This window comes from Phyllostomus hastatus, unplaced genomic scaffold (assembly GCF_019186645.2).
Source record: "Phyllostomus hastatus isolate PE091 unplaced genomic scaffold, TTU_PhHast_1.1 phas_contig_196, whole genome shotgun sequence".
In the NCBI taxonomy this organism is placed as follows: Eukaryota; Metazoa; Chordata; class Mammalia; order Chiroptera; family Phyllostomidae; genus Phyllostomus; species Phyllostomus hastatus.
Window position 1 is genome coordinate 23430095 of NW_025333709.1, and position 20938 is coordinate 23451032.

Genomic DNA, 20938 nt, shown 5'->3' on the forward strand with positions numbered 1-20938 from the left:
AACTCTAGGAGACACTTGTCAAGCTCCTCCAGGAGCTCTCACCCCACCTGTCCGCTGTCCTGGACTGTGCATTCCTGTTGCCCGGTGAGCCTTCAGGCGGGGTGGGTGCCAGACTACGCTTCTACTATGTTTAGAGCCTCTCTCGTTCGCCTTTGGAAGAAATCCAAAGCTATCTCCCCCCAGGTCTAGCACCTCTATTTCATGAATCCCTGCTCACCCTTTTGAATCTAGTCTTCTGTAAATGGTAAAATGAGTTGAGGAGTACTGGTGTCTTTCTGCTATTTTCCACTGAGTCCAACCTAGCTGTGTCTAATATTTCTGTCTAAAATGTGCTTTTTGTTAGCTTTGAGGCATTCTCCAAAATTCGAATGCACCAACATGCCCTACACAATAACCAGTTACAAATAAATGTGGCTCTGAGGTACTTTTTGTTTCTTTGTGGGGGTGGCAGAGGATTTCGGCAAGCAGGTAAGCCCATGTCTTTGGCCTCAACAGTCTATGACTAAAGCTGTATTTCCTCTCATATACACAAACTACTGCATGTTTGTGTAGCTAGGTCAAAAATTTAACGATTATTCAGACATGAAGAAAAAAGCTATCTTTATTTTCCACATCTGGTCTAACTTTCCCCCAAGCCCCAAAGTTGAGCAGGATGACAAAGCTCACCCAGAGCCAAGGAGGAGGCACAGGGCACTCGAAGGGGCACTGCGTACAGTTGTGAGGTCGACTCTTTCCTCCCTGCCATGACGCCCCATCAACGCCTGCTCATGCAGAACCCATTTGGGAAAGGGGAGGAGAGAGGAAAGGTCTCTGAATGACTGACCCTTTAACCCACACGGGACTATTTCGATTTGAAACAGAATGGTTTGACCAGAACAGACTGAGCTGTCTGGAACTGGCAAGTTGGGGCACCACCTCAGCCCCAGCCTGCTTCCCCAGCTCAACGCAGCATGGCTCACGCTCCGTCTTTCCTGAGCACGTACAGAGAATGTGGGCACCATTTAGGCAACAGCTTAACACCATGATATTCACTGGAATGCACGTGTATGAGAGCTTCTTAAGTTGGATTTCCTGACTTTTTTTTTACATTTCCACATCATTGTTTTCAGTGTTCAGTATTAATTTCACATTAAACGCAGCTCTAATGTTAGCCCAAAAAAGTCCATGTTTGCTCTTCTCCTTGGGCCATTCCAAATAAGTCCGCTGTGTCATGAGAGACTTCAGCTTGTGATACTTGCTAGGAATGTTGTTCTGTGGAATGGGTTCCAGCAAGATCAGGATTAAGTTGTCCGATCCTTCATGAAAGAGATTGTGGTGGGCAAAGTAGAGTTCATAATGGCACCACTCGCTCTGAACAAAGTTCGGAGACAAAACAAAGATGGACTTGTAACTTTTCTCAATGCAGTTTATGATATTTTCCACAATGCTCTTGCCAGGAACAAAGTTCCTCTCATGGAGACAAATCTGTATACCTTCTTTTTCTAGGCAAGGTACCAGTTCACCCTTCACCCAGGCAGAGTCATGTTCGCTGTAGGAAATAAAAGCATGGAACTGCAGGGTTCTCTGGAGTTTGTCTAAGGGTATGTTCCTAGCCCTGCGCCGGGTCTGGGTCCACTGACACACCATCCTGAGATACCAGGGCAGATCCAGATAGATACAGAGGACAGTCAGAGTAACAGCCAGCGCCAGTCCAGTGACCCCAATGGTAACAATCAACAGAGCTGTGTTGCAGGTTAATGGAGACAAGTGAAAATCCTTCAGTAGGGTCCCCTTGTAGCTTTCTGGGTAGTCACACTGGTAAGAGTCAGGCCAACCCTCTACCACTCCACTTGACACTTGGCCTATACTTTGGATAAACTCTCTGAGCTCACATGTACAATGGAATGGATTGTGCCCTGCGTTTATGGACCTAATCTTCTGGCAGCTCTGGAAGAAATGAGCTGATGGGTTGGAAATTGAATTATAGTCAATGATCAGTACAGAGAGGCTGCCAAAGGTACCACATCCAGGCAGGTGGGCTAAGGAGTTGAAAGCAACGTTGAGTTCTTGCAAATCTTCCAGACTGATGACATCTTCAGGGATCCTCATTATTCTGTTATTGTGAAGGTCAAGAACCCTGACCCTGGAGGGCAAACAACTGAACACAGAATCAGTAAGTACATTTGAGGACAAATTTAACACCACTATACTCCCAACCCAAGTGCAATTTTGGTCACGTCTATCATATTCCAAATAATTCCAGCTCACGTCCAGTATTTCCAAAGATGGCATATCCTTAGTCATGAGACCCACCTTGAAAAGGTCTTTTAATTCATTCTTTTGTAAGATCAGGGTCTCCAATCTAACTAAAGTGGAGCACTTTTGAAAAACACTATCTGTGAAAACATTCCGGGTAAAGTTCAAGACCTTAAATGTGCTTGTGGTTTGAGGGCAAAGCATGTGTATAAAATTTGTATCTGATATGGTTAACATCATGATGTTCATCTTGGAAAACACCATGTATAATGCCGTCTGCGAAAAAATAAAAACTCTGTTTGTAACATGTTCGATTGTCAGTGCTTTCAAAGATGTTTCAGGATAAGTAAAATCTTCCTCATCAATGCTTTCAACAATCGTGAGATTGTAAATATTGAGGTATTCTACAGGCCTAGGCCAAAGGAACTGAAACACTATGACTAAGCATTGCCAAGTAGTTTCCACATGGTTGAGTGTAAAATTCAGTAAATTCGGACCTCTTGTTAGTTGTGATAAAAATTTAATAAAAACTTGACAGTTCCTATCATTCAACTTAATATTACTCAGTTGTAGGCATCTCAAACTGTTAACTGATATGTTTGCTTGGACAGAGAAGATATTATTTGGGTGAAAAACTAGGTGAAGTGTTTTTGTGTTCAGAATTTGAAGACTCTCTGTCTCATGTTCTTTCACATAATAGCCTTCCAAATCCAGGAGGATGCCACTTAGATGCAAGTGAGCAACTGGTAGCAGGTCCAATGGTTCTAACTTCTTAGCACTTAATCCCAAGAAATTCAGTTGAGTCAAGTTACCAAATTCCTTACAGATGGGCAGGGCATCAAAGTCATTGAATGAGAGGTCTAAATGCTTGAGACTACTGATAAAATGGCAGGAGACCTTCTGCAACTGATTGTGCGATAAATCCAAATATTCCAAATCCTGGTTGAACTTGAAAATGCTAATATCAAGGCACTGGAGTCTATTATGGGAAAGCCTCAGAACTTTCAGCTGTGAGAGAAAGCTGATGTCAGCAAGGTGAAGCTCAGATATATAGTTCTGGGACATATCTAAGACCTCGGTTTTGGGTGGCAGGCCTTTCGGAACACGAGTAAGGCCTTGGTTTGACTTGTTTACTGAGAACTCACTTTCATCAGAGAACTGGACTGTGGTTCCAGCTATTAAGATTACGATGTAAACAAAATGAAAGCTTCCGACAGTGGTTTTTCTGTCTTCCATCATGATGTGGAAGCGGCTATGTTCCAAAAGGTTGTTGCTGTTCTTCAGAGCATCTTGGTAAGCACCCACATTCTAGAAAAGAAATGTACAGTACGACGTATAAAGATTGGGTGATTGTTCTCAACTCTCTACTTACCAAACACAAAACCTCAATTATTTCTTTATTCATGATTCCCATAAGATGGGTATGTGTTTTTCCAACTCACATTAGACCAGAAGCAACACGTTCAGAGAGACAGGATTCAGCACTTGATCATCTGCTAAACGTCAAGTTCCCACAGTTGACACACTGATAGAACATGAAAAGACGGATAAATGTTAATGAGCACATTGAGGAAGGCAGAAGGCAGGTCAGGCTAAAAGCTGGTGTGTGGGGGAGAGAACGGTATCCCACAGCCAGGACCTCTCACTGTACTACAACATGGCCTAGATACTGATGTTCGTGACAACTGGTGAATGAGAAGATGACCTGGCTGAGGGGTGGAGGCAGGTACACAAGCCCACGGACCCCATATTTGTGACCAGAACAACGGGTTGGAAATCTGAGAGTCACTGGACCGCATTCAAGATTTTAGAAAACCATCTAGGAGCCCCCAGGGAACAAGAGCAGGTAACAACACAAGTACAACTTTGTGTAGCAAGAATAACTGGGAGTAGACTTTGACTAGCTGTCGTTCAGTTTTATTAACAAAAGGATCTGCTGTTCATCACCTGAGGGTGTATTGGAATAGAAAAGCAGTTAAGAGATGAGTACAAGTTCAATTCACCATTCTTTGGAAGAGTAAGCACTCTTCTGGGTTGTAACATTTCATTACAAAATGGCATATTTTTTCTTTAAAATTATTTTTATGATAAAATTATTTAAATATGTACAAACATAAAACAGATATGTATTGAGTGCCTACTACGTGCTTGGCACTGTTCTGGACATTGGTGGCAGACCACAGCCCTGACCTCACGTAGTGTGTAATGTGGCAGAGCTACGACTGCAAGTGGACCAGGCCCCTGCGTTCCTTTTTTTTAACCAAAATCCTTTTTCTTAATCCCTTCACCTTTTCACCCAATTCCCCAAACTCTCTCCCCTCTGGCATCCATCAGTCTGTTCTCTCTTTCTATGAGTCTGTTTCTGTTTTGTTTGTTCGTTTACTTTGTTCTTCAGGTTCCACATGTAAGTGAGATAATATGGTATTTGTCTTTCCCTGAATGACTTATTTCACTTAGTATATAATTACCTTCTAGGTCCATCCATGCTGTTGCAAATGGTAAGACTTCATTCTTTTTACGGCCACATAATATTCCATTGCGTGTGTGGGTATCACAGCTTTTTGATCCACTTGTCTATTGATGGGCACTTGGGCTACTTCCATATCTTGGCTATTATTGCACTGCAATAAACATGGGGTGAATATAGTCTTTCAAATTAGTGTTCTGGGTTTCTTCAGATATATACCCAGAGGTGGAATTGCTGGGTCATAAGGCATTCTATTTTTAATTTTTTGAGGAAACTGCATACCATTTTCCTTCATACCATTTTCCACAGCGGCTGCACCAGTCTGTGTTCCTACCACCAGTGCACTAGGGTTTCCTTTTCTCCACATCCTCACCAACACTTGTTGTTTGTTGATTTCTTGACGACAACCATTCTGACAGGTGTGAGGTAACATCTCATTATGGTTTTAATTTGCCTCTCTATGATGATTGGTGACATTGAGCATCTTTTCCTATGTCTCTAGGCCATCTGTACGTCCTCTGAGGAAATGCCTATTCAGGTCCTCTGCCCACAAAATGGCATATTTTTTAAAGCCAATTATACTTCAATTTTTAAAAAACGGCATGTGAAAAAGTTTTAAATATAAAAAAATTTAAAATGTCATATGGTTAAAAGTCCCTCACCCCCTCCTCCCATACAGCCTCTTCCAGTTGTTCACCAAAATAACCATGAAAACACAGAAACACTTGAAACAACACCTTGCCACCTAAACCATAGAAAGATGGAAAATTAATGGCAGGATTCAAAAGCATTTACACTCGTGAAAAAGAAACTGAGCTGTGTTAAGGGAAGTCCAGTGTACTCAAGCTTTGTCTCAGGAAAATAGACTCCCCGGCAAGAGGTATGAATACATTTTAACTCACTCTGTGTTTGTCTCTGATTCAAACCAAGGGTGAACAACCACCAGGTAATTAAGTAGTTTTTCTGTCCTCCCAATGGTACCGATATGGGTGGGTCACAACACTGAGTTTTCCTTCTACGCCACCATCCTCCAGATCCTCATCACACAATGACAGACCCTGAGGTAGCAGCTGAGCAAGAAGTACTCTTACCACTTCCATTCAACACACTATATGGGAAGTCCTAGCCAGAGACAATTAGACAATAAAAAAAAGGATCCAAACTGGGAAAGAAGAAGTAAAAAGTACCTCTGTTTTCAGATGGTATGATCGTACATGTAGAGATTCCTAAAGAGTCCACCAAAAAAACTTTTAGAGCTAATATACAAATTCAGTAAAGCTGCAGGATACAAAGCCAAACAAAATCAGTTGTTTCTCTATACACTAACAACAAACTACTTGGAAAAGAAATAAACAAAACAATCTTATTTACAATTGCATCAAAAAGAATAAAATACAGGATAAATAGAATACAGAATAAATACAGAATAAAATAGGAATAAATTCAACAAAGAAGATGAAAGACCTATACACTGAACACAGAAGACTTTGAAGAAATAAATTGAAAACACAAATAAAGGGAAAGATATCCTGCGTTCATGGGTCAGAAGAAAAAATATTGTTAAAAATGTCCATACTACCCAAAGCCATCTGTAGATTCAATGCAATCATTATAAAAATTCCAATGATATTTTTCTCAGAAATAGAAAAAATTCTAAAATTCCTATGGAACCTATTTGGTGTCTTTAGTGAAAGACACCAAATAACCAAATAATTCTGAGACAGAACAAAGCTGGAGGCATCACACTTCCTGATTTCAAACTATATCACAAAGCTGTGGTAATCAAAACAGTGTGGTGTTCACATAAAAAAAAAGACACACATGGACCAATGGAACAGAATTGAGAGCTCAGAAAAAAACCCATGCATAAACTGTCAGCTAATATTTAACAAGGGAGTCAAAAATACTCAATAGGGAAAGGATAGTCTCTTCAGTAATCGGTGTCAGGAAAACTGTATATGCATGTGCAAAAGGAAAGTTTGACCCCTGCCTTATCCCACTCACAAAAAATTTACTCCAAATGGATAAAAACTTAACCATAAGACCTAAAACCACAAAACTCCTAGAAGTAAACACAATATCAGCTTCTCCTAGAAGAAAACCTGACACTGGTCTTGGTAATGATTTTCTGGATCTAACACCAAAAATAGAAGCAACAAAAATGAAAATGAAAAAGTAGGGTTATATCAAAATAAAAGGCTTCTGCAAAGCAAAAGGAACAATCAACAAAATGAAAAGTCAATGTACACATTGGGAGAAAACACATATGAACCATGTTATCTGATAAGGGGTTAATATCCAAAATATATAAGGAACTCATATAACCCTATAGCAAAAATGTAAAAACACAACCAAATAATTCAATTACAAATTGGCAGAAGACCTAACCAGACATTTTTCCAAAGAAAGTGTACAAATTGCCAATAGGTGCATGAAAATATGCTCAATATCACTAATCATTGGGGAAATGCAAATCAAAATCACAATGACATGTCACCTCACACCTGTTGGAAAGGCCATTATTAAAAAGACAAGAGAGCCCTGGCCGGTGTGTCTCACTTGGTTGGAGCATCGTCCCATAAAATGAAAGGTTGCTGGTTCCATTCCTAGTCAGGGCACATACCTAGTTTATGGATTCCATCCCTGACTGGTCCCCAGTTGGGACGTATAGGGGGGTCAGCCAGTCGATGTTTCTCTCCTCATCTCTCTCTCTCTCTCTCTCTCTCTCTCTCTCTCTCTCTCTCTCTCTCTCTCTCTCTCTCTCTCCCTCTCTCACTAAGCAATGAAAAAATGTTCATCAGTGAGGATTTAAAAAAAAGACAAGAGACAACAAGTGTCGGCAAGGATGTGGAGAGAAGGGACCCCTTGAGCACTCTTGGGGAATGTACATTGGTGCAGCCACTATGGAAAATAATAAAGAGTTTCCTCAGAAATAATAAAAATGGAACTACCATGTGATCCAGCGATTCCATTTCCAGGTATATATCTAAAGGAAATAAAATCACTATCTCAAAGATGGGGTACCCCCATGTTTGTTGACACATTACTCACAATGAGACATGGAAACAACCTAAGTGTCCATCAACGGATGAATGGGTAAATAAAATGATACGTATATATATATACAGGGTCCAGCAGAAATAATGCTCCTTTTTTATTACAAAATCTTTTCTTTCAAAATCATAAGCGTGTACTTCTATAATATAACAATATCACACTCAAGCACATCATATGACATTTTAGGCGAGATGTTCAAATTAAAGCTATAAATTATTACACCCATATTATTACCCTACCAACCACACTCAGGCAGGCCTTACTTCTGCTGGACCCTCTATGTATATGTCAAGTCATTAGCAACTGTAGCACAATATTTCTTCTGCTCTGGTAGCAGAAGCTGCTGAGCAAATTTTGCCACGAGGTATTTCATGCCATAGTCCAGCATCAAAATCTGGGACACAGTGGTTTTGGAATCCCCACATCAGCTTCTAGCTCTCACACTGTCAGTGGCTGGTCTTTGTTGGTTGCAGCCTGTACACATTCAACATTCTCAGGTGTTCTGCTTGTTGCAGACCTTCCAGAATATGCTTCAACAAACTCTCAGCCATCCTTGAAGCATTTGTGCCACACTTTTATTTGCCCTGCACTGATTGCATTGCCCCCGAAAGCCTTACAAATCATCCAAATAGTTTCCGTAGAGGAATGTTCAAGCTTAACGCAAAACTGGATGCAGATTTGTTGCTCTACTTGCTCAGTCATTTTGAATGCAATAGCCACACAGCACACATGCTCACTCAACAGCGTCTACCACCCCCACTGACTAGTACAGTGGAGTGACTAGTACATTGTTCACACAAGTGCTTTCCAGTCCACTCTCCTTGGCTGCCAGGTTACAAACCACTCTTGTTATATTAACAATGGCTGTACTTTTCCCAGACAAATCTCGAGTGTGTGTGTGTACTGCCCTGACACCTTGATGGCATTACACTAAGTGAAATATGTCAGAGAAAGACAAATACTGTAGGATCTCACTTATACGTGGAATCTAAAAAAGCCAAAAAAAGGTAGTTGCCAGGAGCTGGGAGGTGAGGAAATGGGGAGATGGTGGTCAAAGGGTACAAACTTCTAGCTGCAGGACAAATGCATTCTGGGGATCTCAGGTGCAGCCCAGGGACAAGAGTTAACAGCATTATACCACATACTTAAATGTTGCTAGAAGAGGAAACCTTAAATATTCTCACCACAAGAAAAGGTAATTATGTGAGGTGATTGATGTGTTAACTAACCTTAGTGTGGTAATCATTTTGCAATATATATGTTATCAAATGATCACATTGTAGACCTTAAACTTACAGAATGTTATATGTCTATCATAGCTCAATAAAGACAGAAGAAAAAGAACTGGGCGAGAGGTAGGGAGGAACTCGAATGGGCACACTGTATTCTGAGATGCGTAAACCACACACAGTACTTGTGAAGGGGAGAGGAGATAAGAACACTTGCAGCTTTATTCATCAGGGATTACAGTTTGTACACTCAAGACTCCATTACATCAAAGTATCAGAGAATCTGGGCAACAGGATAAGAGAAGCTGCTGCTTTATACTACTAAAAATAAATCACTCATGATGAAAATATAACTGATAAGAACACTTATGCACTGAATAATATTGCATCAGAATTTACAAAGTATAAATGCTAAAAACACAAGGAGACATTGATTGTGAAATTATTTAGTGTATTTCTCTGGGGTTATAGTTAGATTAATTAGCAAAAAGTAAACGTAATGGAGGATGTGAATAAAATAATTAATAAAAGTTAAACAAAGACTTATAAACTTTGTACCTCCTAAAAGAGACTGTTGTATATTTAAATTCCCCGTGTTTGTGGAGTATTTAATAAAATTAACTGTTCCTTAGGTTAAATAAATTTGTTAATAAATACTCTAAAGCAAATACTTTTAAAGTCACATTTCTTGCTACAAAACAAACTTTTCCAACTACTTTTTTAAATGTTATAAATATTTTCTGGGTCAAGAAAATCACATTTTTAATAGGAATTATGAGAGCCAACAGGATGGTGCGAACCTGCACCAGCCTCCTCCTCTGACCTAACCCCCCTGAGATGAAAACACACACAGGCACACACGTAAAAGCAAGAAGGGAAGTTCTCAGGGAAATAAATCAAGGAGAAGTCTCTGAAGTTCACACACATATTGGACTACAACAGACAGAATACTAGCTTCACAAAGATGTCCACCCCCTAATTCCAGAACTTATGAACATGCTGTTACATGGAAAAAGGGAATGAACATTCCAGCTACAGTTAAGGTTGCTAATCAGCTGACCTGAAAATGGGAAGGATATCCTAATATAATCACCCGAGTCCTGACAAGTGGAAGAGGGAGGCAGAAGTAATGACTGTCATTTACTACTTGCTGGCAGAAATGAAAAATTAGACAACCTTTCTGAAGGGCAATTTGGTCAGTTACATAAATTCTTCAAACATTTGCTTACCCTTATTTTAGCAATCCCAGTTCTCAGAATAGTCTTCTAAAGGAATTAACAAAGATATGCTTAAAAATATTACTATGACAATGCTCGTAACATAATGAAAAGTTGAAAAAAATGATAATGTCTAGTGTAGAAAATGGTTTAATCAATTATGGCACACTCATAATATGGAATAGCATATAGTCTCCAATACTGCACTTTGGGGAAAAATAAGATCTACGATACAATGTTACATGAATAAAAAAATACAACATTGTACATGCGGTAGGACTCTATTTTTGTTAAATATGATTAAAACCTCACATATACACAAAGCCTAGGAACAGAAAGAATAGGAAGAAAGGTATCAAATGCAGGCAGTGGATATCTCTGGATCTCTGAATCATAAAGTCAATTTCCTTTCTTATGCTTTTGTATATTTCCAAAATTTCTAATTTTGAACATCTTTTATACATCAAAAAAAGGTTTGTCTTAAAATACAGCTAATGTAAAAATATTTTATATTTAAAGAGACATGCTTGTATTACTTACTTGTATAGAGAGAGAACTCCTTCCACATGTTGTAGATAATTGGCATTTATGAATGAGAACCTACCTAGAAGTTCCTCTGTGGCGGCTGTGCTCAGGGAACTGTAATTCAGCCACCATGGGGCAGAGTTGATCAGCTGCCCTTAGAGCTGATTCCTTCAGGAGCATTTATGCCCTCAAGCAGTTCCCAGTGTGTACACTTAACAAACCAGCCAGGAGCTTTTATAGTTAAGAAAAATAAAGGAGAGAAAAAAGGGAGATAAGAGTGGATGATTGGAGAGTTCACAACTTTTTAAAAAGTAAGTAAAAAGAGATAAAAAGGAAAAAGATGTTTCTTCTTTTTCTTTAATGCATCAAACAAAAAGAGGGAGAAAAAAAGACAGATGGAAGAAACTCTCTTTCAAGACAAAAAATAAGCCACAGTGGAGAGGATCTATGAAAATTAAAATTATAAGGGAAGATGAGAAAAACGTGGAGGTAAGTGAGACACCATAATCAAGTCACCAAGTGTGCAAGAGAAACACTGTTGTGCTTGTCAAAGTCCAGGCGAGAGACCCAGAGAAAGGCCAGTCCGAGGTCAGTCCCGGCCATTTCCTTCACACAACTGTTTGTTCAGAGTGTACGACGAGCCAGGACTTTGCTGGGCATTAGGCACTGGGGATATAAATATGAATAACACCGGCATAATCCCTGCTCTCCAAATTCTTATAAATTAGTGACAGATACAAATAAGCAATTATAGAAACACATGACAGGGGAGACAAAATATTCCCATCTGCGATAAAGATGCATCATATGTGATAGGTACCATATCGGTGGCATAAACTACTTTGTTACTGAAAAAAAAAAGGAACTAGAGAAAGGTGAAAAGACAAAAGGTAGTAGACGAAAGCAGAAGAAATAAATGTTTCTTCGGTTAGTTTTTCCCTTAACTATAACTACAAGCGCTTTTCATGATAGTCATATCTTTATCTTTGTTACATATTTAAAGGGACATGTGCAACATTAAAATAAAAACACTTCAAATCAATCATCTTGCAAAAATGTCAAAAAACATTACATATTTCCTGTACAATCGCTAGCATTTTCTTCCTTGTTTGAAGTAATTATGTCATAATTTGAAAAAGCCACAAAAGCCTGCTTACTTACCAAGATTTCTTTCTCAGGAGAAGAGAAAATAACTCATAAGTGCAGAAAAATAAGTGCCTGACGAAGTGAAAGCCCTTTAAAGCAATACCATAGAGACGGGTTGGGGCCATCTGTTGGACCTTCCTGGAATTACTCCTATTGGTGAATTTCCCTTTCAAAGGTTACATACAGTTCAAAGCTGTGAGTAAGCAGGTTTCTATGGGTTACAGGCTAAAACAGTAATCTGATTTTTAAATCATATGAGCGAGCAGTTTGCGACAATTTCAGTGTGAAGAAAGCTGTTTCTAAAGTAAGATTTATCGGTAAGAGTTTGCAGCCTGTATGTGAAATTGTCACCAGAGTGGAAACTTACTGAACTTTGCCTGTTTTCTATCATCACCATACTTAACACTTCCGAAGTTATTGCAACTACACTATTGAGCAATTCTGGAGCACTATCTTAGCTGGATGAAGTACGTTAAAATAAAATAAGCTCAGGTCCAAGATTTTTTTAAAGTCACCTTTCAAGGAAAGTTTAGTAGTTGATGGGTGCACTCGTACAGAGCCGCACCTGGGGGGAATGCATCCTGTTTCCCCACATTTTGACCAACACTTAGTGTTACTAGAGGCTTTAATTCTAGATTCTAGAATCATAAATAAGACTGAGATCCTACAGGACTAATTAAAAAAATCAGTTTTCTAAAGGGAATTTAGAACAATTTTAGAATGCTATTGTCAAATGGACTCAAAAGGAGTCTGGAGGCTCTGGCTAGAAGTAAATGATACAGGTTTATTCAAGGATCTTAGAATTTAGAAACTAGAGCCACAGGAAGGACGAAAACCCAGAAGTGTTCCCAAGAAGAAAGAAAAGGCCCGAGTTCTCAGGCTAATTAAAACAAGAATAGACTCCTTTCCTCATGCCCAAACCTACTTGGTTTAGGTAATTTAGCAGCTTGACTATAGTGACTCCATTTTATTCCTTCACTCTGTTTCTCCATGTAAACAAGGGTTGATACAAAAAGAGGGCGTCTGGTTAACCAGAGACTTCAGGCAGCCAAGAGTCCCTACTCCTGACACTTTCCACTTAATTGAGGTTCTGTAAAGAGCCGAACATATGAGTGAAATAATCATTCCGTAATTAATCCCACTGTCTGACATTTACCTCATCTTACAAAAAAAAAAAACAAACAAGTTAAGACCCTACAGTTTGACAGTTGACAAAGATGGACGTCTGGGAAGGATCACTTCTGCCTTCGGAGGGAAAGGAAGACCAGCTTGTTACTATTCATCCTTACTCACCAAACATAACAGCAAGTCTTCTCGGGCCTGGTCAGCAAGTGGATGGGTCTCTGCGGGACCAGCAAAAGGAGACAGCAGGAGAACAGTGGGTATCCGTGGAAACAGGCGGAGGGGATCCGGGCCAGCTGTGGTTTTGAGGAAATTTCAAGCCACACTGGACTGAAGTCTTTAAGAACACGCATGTGCGCGTGCATGCTCGTATCATTGTAGAGGTGGTCACGTTGCACAGTGCCTTTAACAAACGGCATTGCATTGTCTTTAGGGCATTGCGTAATAGTGCCGGTTTAGAGGAACAAGGAGACTGTTCTTGTTGCAGCTGTTATAATTCCAAGAAATGTCTTTGCGAAGATGACAAAAGTCAGGTAACGTGGAAGAGGGCATGGCCAACACACAGGCCATACCAGCTGGCCACGTTCACAATGCCGGGTACCTGCTGTGTGGCCCTGGCTGGGAAAGTTGCTTAACCTCACAGAGACTCCTTTTATTCATCCACCAAATAGGAATCTTGTGATTGGTAGGAAAGATGATGAATACAGCGTGGCTGCAATAGGGACTGACACAGAAGAGGAGTCATTACAGCAAGGAGCTTTGGGATTCTGTGCAAGCCTTATCTTGTTATGCTCTGAGGTGGAAAGACTTCAGGATACGATATGAAGAAAAGTAAGGTATAGAACAGTGTAGAGAGTGGGATTGCATTTGTGTAAAATCTGGTCCGTAAGACATCTGCATAGGTCATCTTGCAAGGCATTGTTCCAAGCACTTCACAAGTATGAACTCATAAAGGTGCTCTGAGACAAGTACCATCAGTATTCCCACTCAGGGGAGACAGGGGAGAGTAGTTAGTAAAATGTTCAAGCTTACTCTGCTGGTCAGCAGTGGGGCTGGGACTTGAACCCAGATGCAATCTATCCCTTGCGTCTATGTGCTCCAGCATTACACTATAGTGCCTGTAATGATAGGGGACTCAAGACTTGGAAAATTTTAGCTTAAGGTAAAAAGCTGTAAGTCTAGCAAGTAATGTGTATGTTAAGCTTTTGTTTCAGAAACTACAGATAAGGCCCATCCTGGCTCCTGAGAAAAGCAGCTGACCTCCTGGGGCATTGGCTAGAGATTACTGCCAGGGGACATGTTGGAGGCATCCGGGCCTTTTGTGTGACCACCTCCCACCCTTGGGAACAGCTAACTGCCAAGAACAGGAATGCTGCAGCTTCGCTAACCTAAACTTCAAAGCCCTCACCGCACCTTGCTTGTCCTCCCCCACCCCCTTATAAAAGATCTGGCCAGGAAAGAGAAGGGAAGGTGGTTTGTTAGGGTATGAGCCTGCCATCTTCTCCAATCACCAGCCACCTGAATAAAGCGCCCATAAAAGATTCACTCGCTGTCATTGCTTATTGGATTTGGTAGTGACAGGCAGCCCGAACGCCGGTGTCTTTTCCAGTTACAGTAAGACACCAGGTGTCCTTATAAGACACACTCAGAGGAAGACAGAGAGAGAGCAGCAGGCCATTCTGGAAACAGAGGCAGAGACTGGACTTCTGCAGCCTCAAGTCAAGAAATGCCTGCAACCCCCAGAACCTAGTAGACTTGCCAACACCTTGGTTTTGAACTTCTAGTCTCCAAAAACTATTAAGAGAATAAATTTCTGTTGTTTTAAACCATGCAATTTGTGGAAATTTCTCATGGCAGACACAAGAAACTAACACAAGGGTCTGCATACATATGCTGATGTATGCATAATTTTTTTCTGAGAGGATACTTAGCTGTTACCTTGGAGCACATGAGCCAAGGGGAGACATATTTTTATTACCATTGCATATGCTCTTTTGCTGTGTCTGAATTTTAAAAATATATACATGCATTACTATTTCATGCATTTTTTCTTTACAAAATGAAGTGGCATCGTGGTGGGGTAAGGAAAACAACGTCATCTAAGGCCAGTGCGTATACTGTCCCCATATGAACAGAGGCAGAGCTGCCTTTCTCTTTCCCTAGGAAAAAAATTGTTATTAGTGTCTACCAGTAGCTTTGAAACAAATTTTATAAAAAATTATCAAAATACACAAACCTCAAGAAATAAAATTGATAACTTAGATATTAAATATTGACATTACACCCAAATTATCTGCTGCATTAAAAAGAATCAGCTACCTGGCTGGCATAGCTCAATGGATTGAGCACCAGCTGCGAACCAAAGTGTCGCAGGTTCGATTCCCAGTCAGGGTACATGCCTGGGTTGCAGGCCATGACCCCCAGCAACTGCACATTGATGTCTCTCTCTGTCTCTCTCTCTTTCTTCCTCCCTTCCCTCTCTAAAAATAAATAAATAAAATCTTAAAAAAAGAATCAGCTAAAGTTTGGGAAAGATATTTGTAACACATATAACCACAAAGGATTAATATACAAAATATATAAAGAATTTCTACAAATCAATAAAAGAATAACTAAGAAGCCCAATGGGAGGATTAGCAAAAATACAAACAGATGGATAACAGAAAAGGAAATAGAAATATCTCAAATGTGTGATAAAGCATCATCATTAAATATGAGAAATACAAATTAAGAGAACCAGGAGACACCACTGAAATGGATAAAAAAATGAAAGCATCTAACAACATCAAAATGTTGGTACGAATGTGAGAAAACAGCTGTCAAACATGTTCAGAGATTCTGACTTACATGGTGGGGGTTGACGCCAGGCACCAGCATTATTTTAAAAGCTCTTCAGGTGATTCCATTCCAACACAGTGAGGATCCCACCACTCTAAGACTGAAACTCTGTCCTGAACACACCGCCCTCTACTGGTCTCTGTTTTCTCAACTGCATCCTTCATACCTCACAGCCTGGAGGAGAGAGAGGCATCTCAGTTGCTACTTCCAGATCACTGTTCCTCCCTGCAGTCCTTGAAACCTGCCCCTCCTGGCTGCGGTGGTGGTGCCACAGAGCCTCATCACGCCCTCATTCATATTTCAGTACCGCTCACCGTCTAAGCCCAACACCACCGCTGCCGTACATAACTCTAGTGATTTCAATAGCTATGTAGACATTCTTTCATTCCCCTGGGTTCTTAGTTCTTAAATATTCTCTCTCTTAATGATCTTTTCCTGCAAGCTACCCCATCCCTGCACTCCCCTATTATAACCCAGGTAGTATGATTACCAACGGCTGTTCCCTCTCCATAATCTCATTTGCCAGCATCCCACTTTCCAGGTACCACCCCTTTCCCTCTGGTGCCAACAATTCCTCACCCACTGCACTGGACTGAAAGATCATGATCCACCCTTTCAATCGTCCCTCTGCATTCACCCACAGCTCCTTGATTCTTCTCTCCTTGACCTGGGTTAAATCCAACTCGCCACTGGACCACACCGAGCCTGAGTGGCTGAATGTAGTTGGAAAAGTACACACCCATGGTTACTGCCTCCCTCAACATTCGTGACTGGGTCCAGCCTCCAGAGGGGGCAGCAGTATTACCTGTTCCATTCCCCTTCCCCAGCCTGTTGACTCTCCCCCTCTCTTGTCTCATACCCCTTCCTCTTACACTTCCAGCACCTCCTTCCCTTCACCTTCCCAGCTGATGATGATGCTTTACTTTTCACAAAGAAACAGCTGCAACCAGAAGAGCATTTCCACGTGTGTGTTACATGCCATTTCACTACGACAACGACACTACGACTGAGTGATGTCCCCAGTGTCCCGTCCTCAGCAGCCCTGCTCTGCTCCTGCAGACTGCTGCCTGGGGCTTCTTTCATGGCATCCATCCCTCTCCTCTTCAGTCTTCCTCTTTCCTTTCTGCCCCGTTTTTCCTGGCATTCTCGTCTGGGGAATGAGATGTGCCCAAAATAGGACAGCTTCACTTCTGTCATTTTAGCCTCCGGGGATGTTTCATGCTTCATTTTCTCTAGGACCCATTCGTTCATCTGGAAGTCCAGGGTATCTGCAGAGCTTTCCTCCGACACCATGTTCCAGATGAATTTATTTTCTTTCCTATCTGCCTTTTTTTGCAATCCAACTTGCACTTTGTAAGTAGTAACTGGGAATGCGAGGATGTGGATGATCTTCGTCACATCCTCCCCCCAAACTCTACTAGCCTCCCTGCTCTACCCCCTGAATAAACTCCCTGTGTCGAGAGCCAGGTCTTGCCCACTGAGCCCGCACCCCCACTCGTGCTCGCCTGCTGGAGGAAATCCCTCCCGCAGTGAGCCTCTCTACTGCATCATCATTTGTCTCTAATGTGTGATTCCAGTCGGCACCTAATGCTACAATTTCCCCCATATTTAAAAATAAGTTCTAAAAGTAAAAACCAAAAATAAATTCTTTCCTTTGAACCTACAACATCTTCCTCTTTGCTCCTTTTTATACCAGAACTCCTTGAAAAAGTGGTGTTTCACTCACTGCCTCCAATTATTTTCCTCCCGTTCTCTCCAGCCCTCTCCAAATGGGTTTCCTTCTCCACCACTCCAGAGAAATCGCTCACCAGGGTTACCAATGACCTCCACATTGCCAAGTCCAAGAGTCAATTCTCAATTTTATTTTTTTTAAATGACATAGTATTGATTATGCCATTACAATTATCCTAATATTTCTTCTTTGCTCCCCTCCAGCCAACACCCTCCACTCCCTCAGGCAACCCCCCCACCCTTGTTCGTGTCTATGGGTCATATGTACAAGTTCTTTGGCTACTCCATTTCCTATACTGTACTTTACATCCCCATGGCTCTTCTGTACCTACCATTCTTAATTTCTTCACCTCTTCACCCATTCTCCCACACACCCACTCCCATTGCTTTATCTTTAACCTTAGGCATTTTAATTATGACGTGTCTTGGAGAGGGCCTCTTTGCATCCATCTTGTTGGGGATTCTCTGTGCCTCCTGGACTTGCATGTCTATGTCCTTCACCAAATTAGGGAAGTTTTCTTTCTTTATTTTTTCAAATAGGTTTCTAATTTCTTGCCCTTTCTCTTCTCCTTCTGGCACCCCCATGAAGTGAATGTTGGATTGTTTAAAGTGGTCCCACAGGCTGCTTACACTATCCTCATTTTTTTAAAATTCTTTTTTCTTCTTGTTCTGAGCAGTTGTTTTTGCTTCCTTATGTTCCAAATAATTGATTTGATTCTCAGCTTCATCCACTCTACTGTTGTTTTCCTGTAAATTGTTTATTTCAATTACTGTATCCTTCATTTCTGACTGGGTCATTTTTATGCTGTTAATGTCCTCACTAAGTTCCTCGAGCATGCTTATAACCAGTGTTTTCAACTCTGCATCTGATAGATTGCTTATCTCCATTTCATTTAGCTCTTTCTCTGGAGTTTTTTTTTATCTGTCCTTTCATTTGGGCCATGTTTCTTTGTCTCCTTGTTTTGGCAGCCTCCCTGTGTTTGTTTCTATGTATTAGGTAAAGCTGCTTTGACTCTGAGTCTTGGTAGAGTGGCCTAATGTAGTAGGTGTCCTGTAGAGTCCAGTGTTCAGCCTTTTCTATCACCCAAGCTGGGTACTCGAAGTGTGCCCTTTGTGTGGGCAGAGTATTTCCTCCTCTTGTAGTTGAGCCTTGGTTGCTATTGGCAGATCAACAAGAGGGAGTTATCCAGGCCAGTCAGCTGCAAGGATTGGTTGTGATCACTTACCACCAACCTTTGCCCTCTGTGGAGAATCAGGTGTGCAGTGGCAGGGTGACGGTGCTTTGAAGTGGTCTGTAGCAGTACACTGGTGTGTTGGCCCTGGAGTTTCCCAGGTCGTGCAGGCTAAGATCAGTCCCCACCTATGTTTTTCCCAGGGCCACCCTGCCTGAGTTATAAAGTAATCTGATATAGCAGCATCTTCTGCTGGGCTTGGAGATTTCCAGGCATAGCCAAGCTGTGAATCTAGGCTACTAGTGTCATGCCTAGGGGCTCACTGAGGCCACCTGCTGCTTGTTTGAGAAGAGTTAGGAAGTTGTGAAGCAAGAGCCATTCATTCGGAAAAGCAGCTTAGGAAGGCCTACAAATTGAGTGGGTTGGAGTCTCAGAGAATCTCCAGGCTGGGCAACCAGGGCATTAGCCAGGTTGATGGAATCTCAGAAATGGCACTGCTGACTCTGTGGGGGCAAGGCCCAGAAAACGGACAATGGCTTCTACTCACCTTCAAGCCAGATACCTCAGCCTCCCCCTGCACGCCACTGGTGCCCTTCAGGCGGCTTCTCGGGTGCTGGAGCCCAGAAGGGGGGAGAGAGTCTGAGTATGTGAGCCCGTGTATGAGTTCTTTAAGAGGAACTGCTTGGGGCTCCAGAAGTTTCTTCCACCAACTCAATCCCCACTGGTTTTTGCAACCAGAAATTGTGGGGACTTATCTTCCTGGCACTGGAACCCTGGGCTGGGGGGCCCGGTAGGAGGCTGGGGGTCCTCAGTCCTGAGACACTCCTCCCAAAATTTTATCCACCACATGTGGGTGAGGGACCAGCCTGTTCTGCATCTACAACCCTCTTACTAGTCTGGATGGATGTGGTCTCTTTAATTCCATAGCTGCGAGACTTCAATTCAACTTGATTTGTGATGTTGCTGAGTGAGGGTTGTTCTATATTTTAGCTGTAATTTTGATGTGGTTGTACAAAAAGGCGAGCCATACTTGCCTATGCCTCCATCTTGACCAGAAGTCCTCTTTCACTCTAGATTTTTTTAAACGAATAAAAAACCTTTTAAGTTGCAGAAAAATAAAAGTTTTGAAATAAAGTCTAGTGGGCTTGGAAACAACAACATTCGAGTAAAAAGGCTTAATTTACAGTCAACAACAAAACTTGCTGCTAGAATTGCTTGATTAATATTCCTTTGTTTTGGGTCAAAGGAGAAAAGGAAACCAGCCCCTATAAACGGGAGGATCTGATTGGGCTGTTGCCACAGCAGAGAGGGGCAGGTGCAGCAAAGGTCTGAGCTGTCCCACGGGCAAGGATGTTTTGTCTATAGGACACCGAAAGACACCTGTCACACCTGGAACACGATTTGCTAACACAATCACAGAACTCAGAATCACTGTTTTAAAAGTTATAAAATATATACGTATATTTTATAAGAACAGGCTTATACTATGTACACACCCTTCTCAGCTTCCTCTGCCCTTGACTTAACATTCCAGTATGGCCTTCCTTCCACGTTAATGAATTCGACCTGCAGACATAATTCGTAATGGCGACAGTATACCTGACTATTGGAAATTAATTTACTCCACCAGCCCTTTATTGTGGGACAGGCTGTTTCCGGTTTTCCCTGGCATAAACAACTACAATAAACGTAGTTGCGTATTTGAGTCCTAGGACCAATTCGCAGATGTGGAATTCCTGGGCCAAAGCTAACATTTTTTAATTTTGACCCACATTTCCGAATAGACCTTCTAGAAAGTGCTTTTGTTTGTTCGGTCCCTCGGTTTTAAAATCAGATCCCACTCCCACAAACGGAGTAGGAGAAAGCTGTTTAACGGCACAATCAGCCGATCGCAAGCTCTTGCTGAACCTCAGGCCCCCCCTTACCAGCGTAACTCGGCGGACTTTCCAGGGCACTTTTAAAAAGGAAGAAAAGGGATCCGGCGAGTCCCGGGACCAGTTCTGCGTGGGGCGGACGCCCCTCCGGCTCTCGCTACAGCCCCAAAGCTAGAAAAGCAAAGTTTTTCAGGGAGGGTCAAAAGCGCAGCCGGGACGCCCCCAGGCTGGGGGAAGGGGGTGCCGAAGCGCCCCAGCTGCACTCTGGGGCTGGAGCGAGGAGCACGCGGGGCAGGCCGGACCTTGGGCCAGCCAGGGGCGGGGC

At 41.8% G+C, this 20938-nt stretch overlaps 1 protein-coding gene across 11 annotated transcripts; it reads right to left on the reverse strand.

Moving 5' to 3' along the window:
• Positions 1-583: 583 nt before the first annotated feature.
• TLR6 (toll like receptor 6) lies at positions 584-20894 on the reverse strand. 11 transcript variants are annotated; one of them, XM_045834510.1, is made up of 6 exons: positions 20665-20887; positions 15846-16010; positions 13170-13722; positions 3678-3760; positions 3381-3543; positions 584-2137 (listed from the first exon to the last, which is right to left on the reverse strand). In XM_045834510.1, exon 6 carries the CDS (start codon positions 2086-2088, stop codon positions 1084-1086), a length of 1005 nt encoding a protein of 334 aa, XP_045690466.1. In that variant the 5' UTR covers positions 2089-2137; positions 3381-3543; positions 3678-3760; positions 13170-13722; positions 15846-16010; positions 20665-20887; the 3' UTR covers positions 584-1083. The 11 variants fall into 11 exon arrangements, with proteins under 11 accessions (XP_045690466.1, XP_045690460.1, XP_045690457.1 ...); XM_045834504.1 differs by having other exon boundaries at positions 584-3543; positions 13170-13401; positions 20665-20894; XM_045834501.1 differs by having other exon boundaries at positions 584-3543; positions 20665-20894.
• Positions 20895-20938: the final 44 nt, after the last annotated feature.

Excerpts from the sequence above, each read along its gene's own strand:
- TLR6 (XM_045834504.1), bottom strand. The coding sequence starts at position 3,474 with ATGATGGAAGACAGAAAAACCACTGTCGGAAGCTTTCATTTTGTTTAC.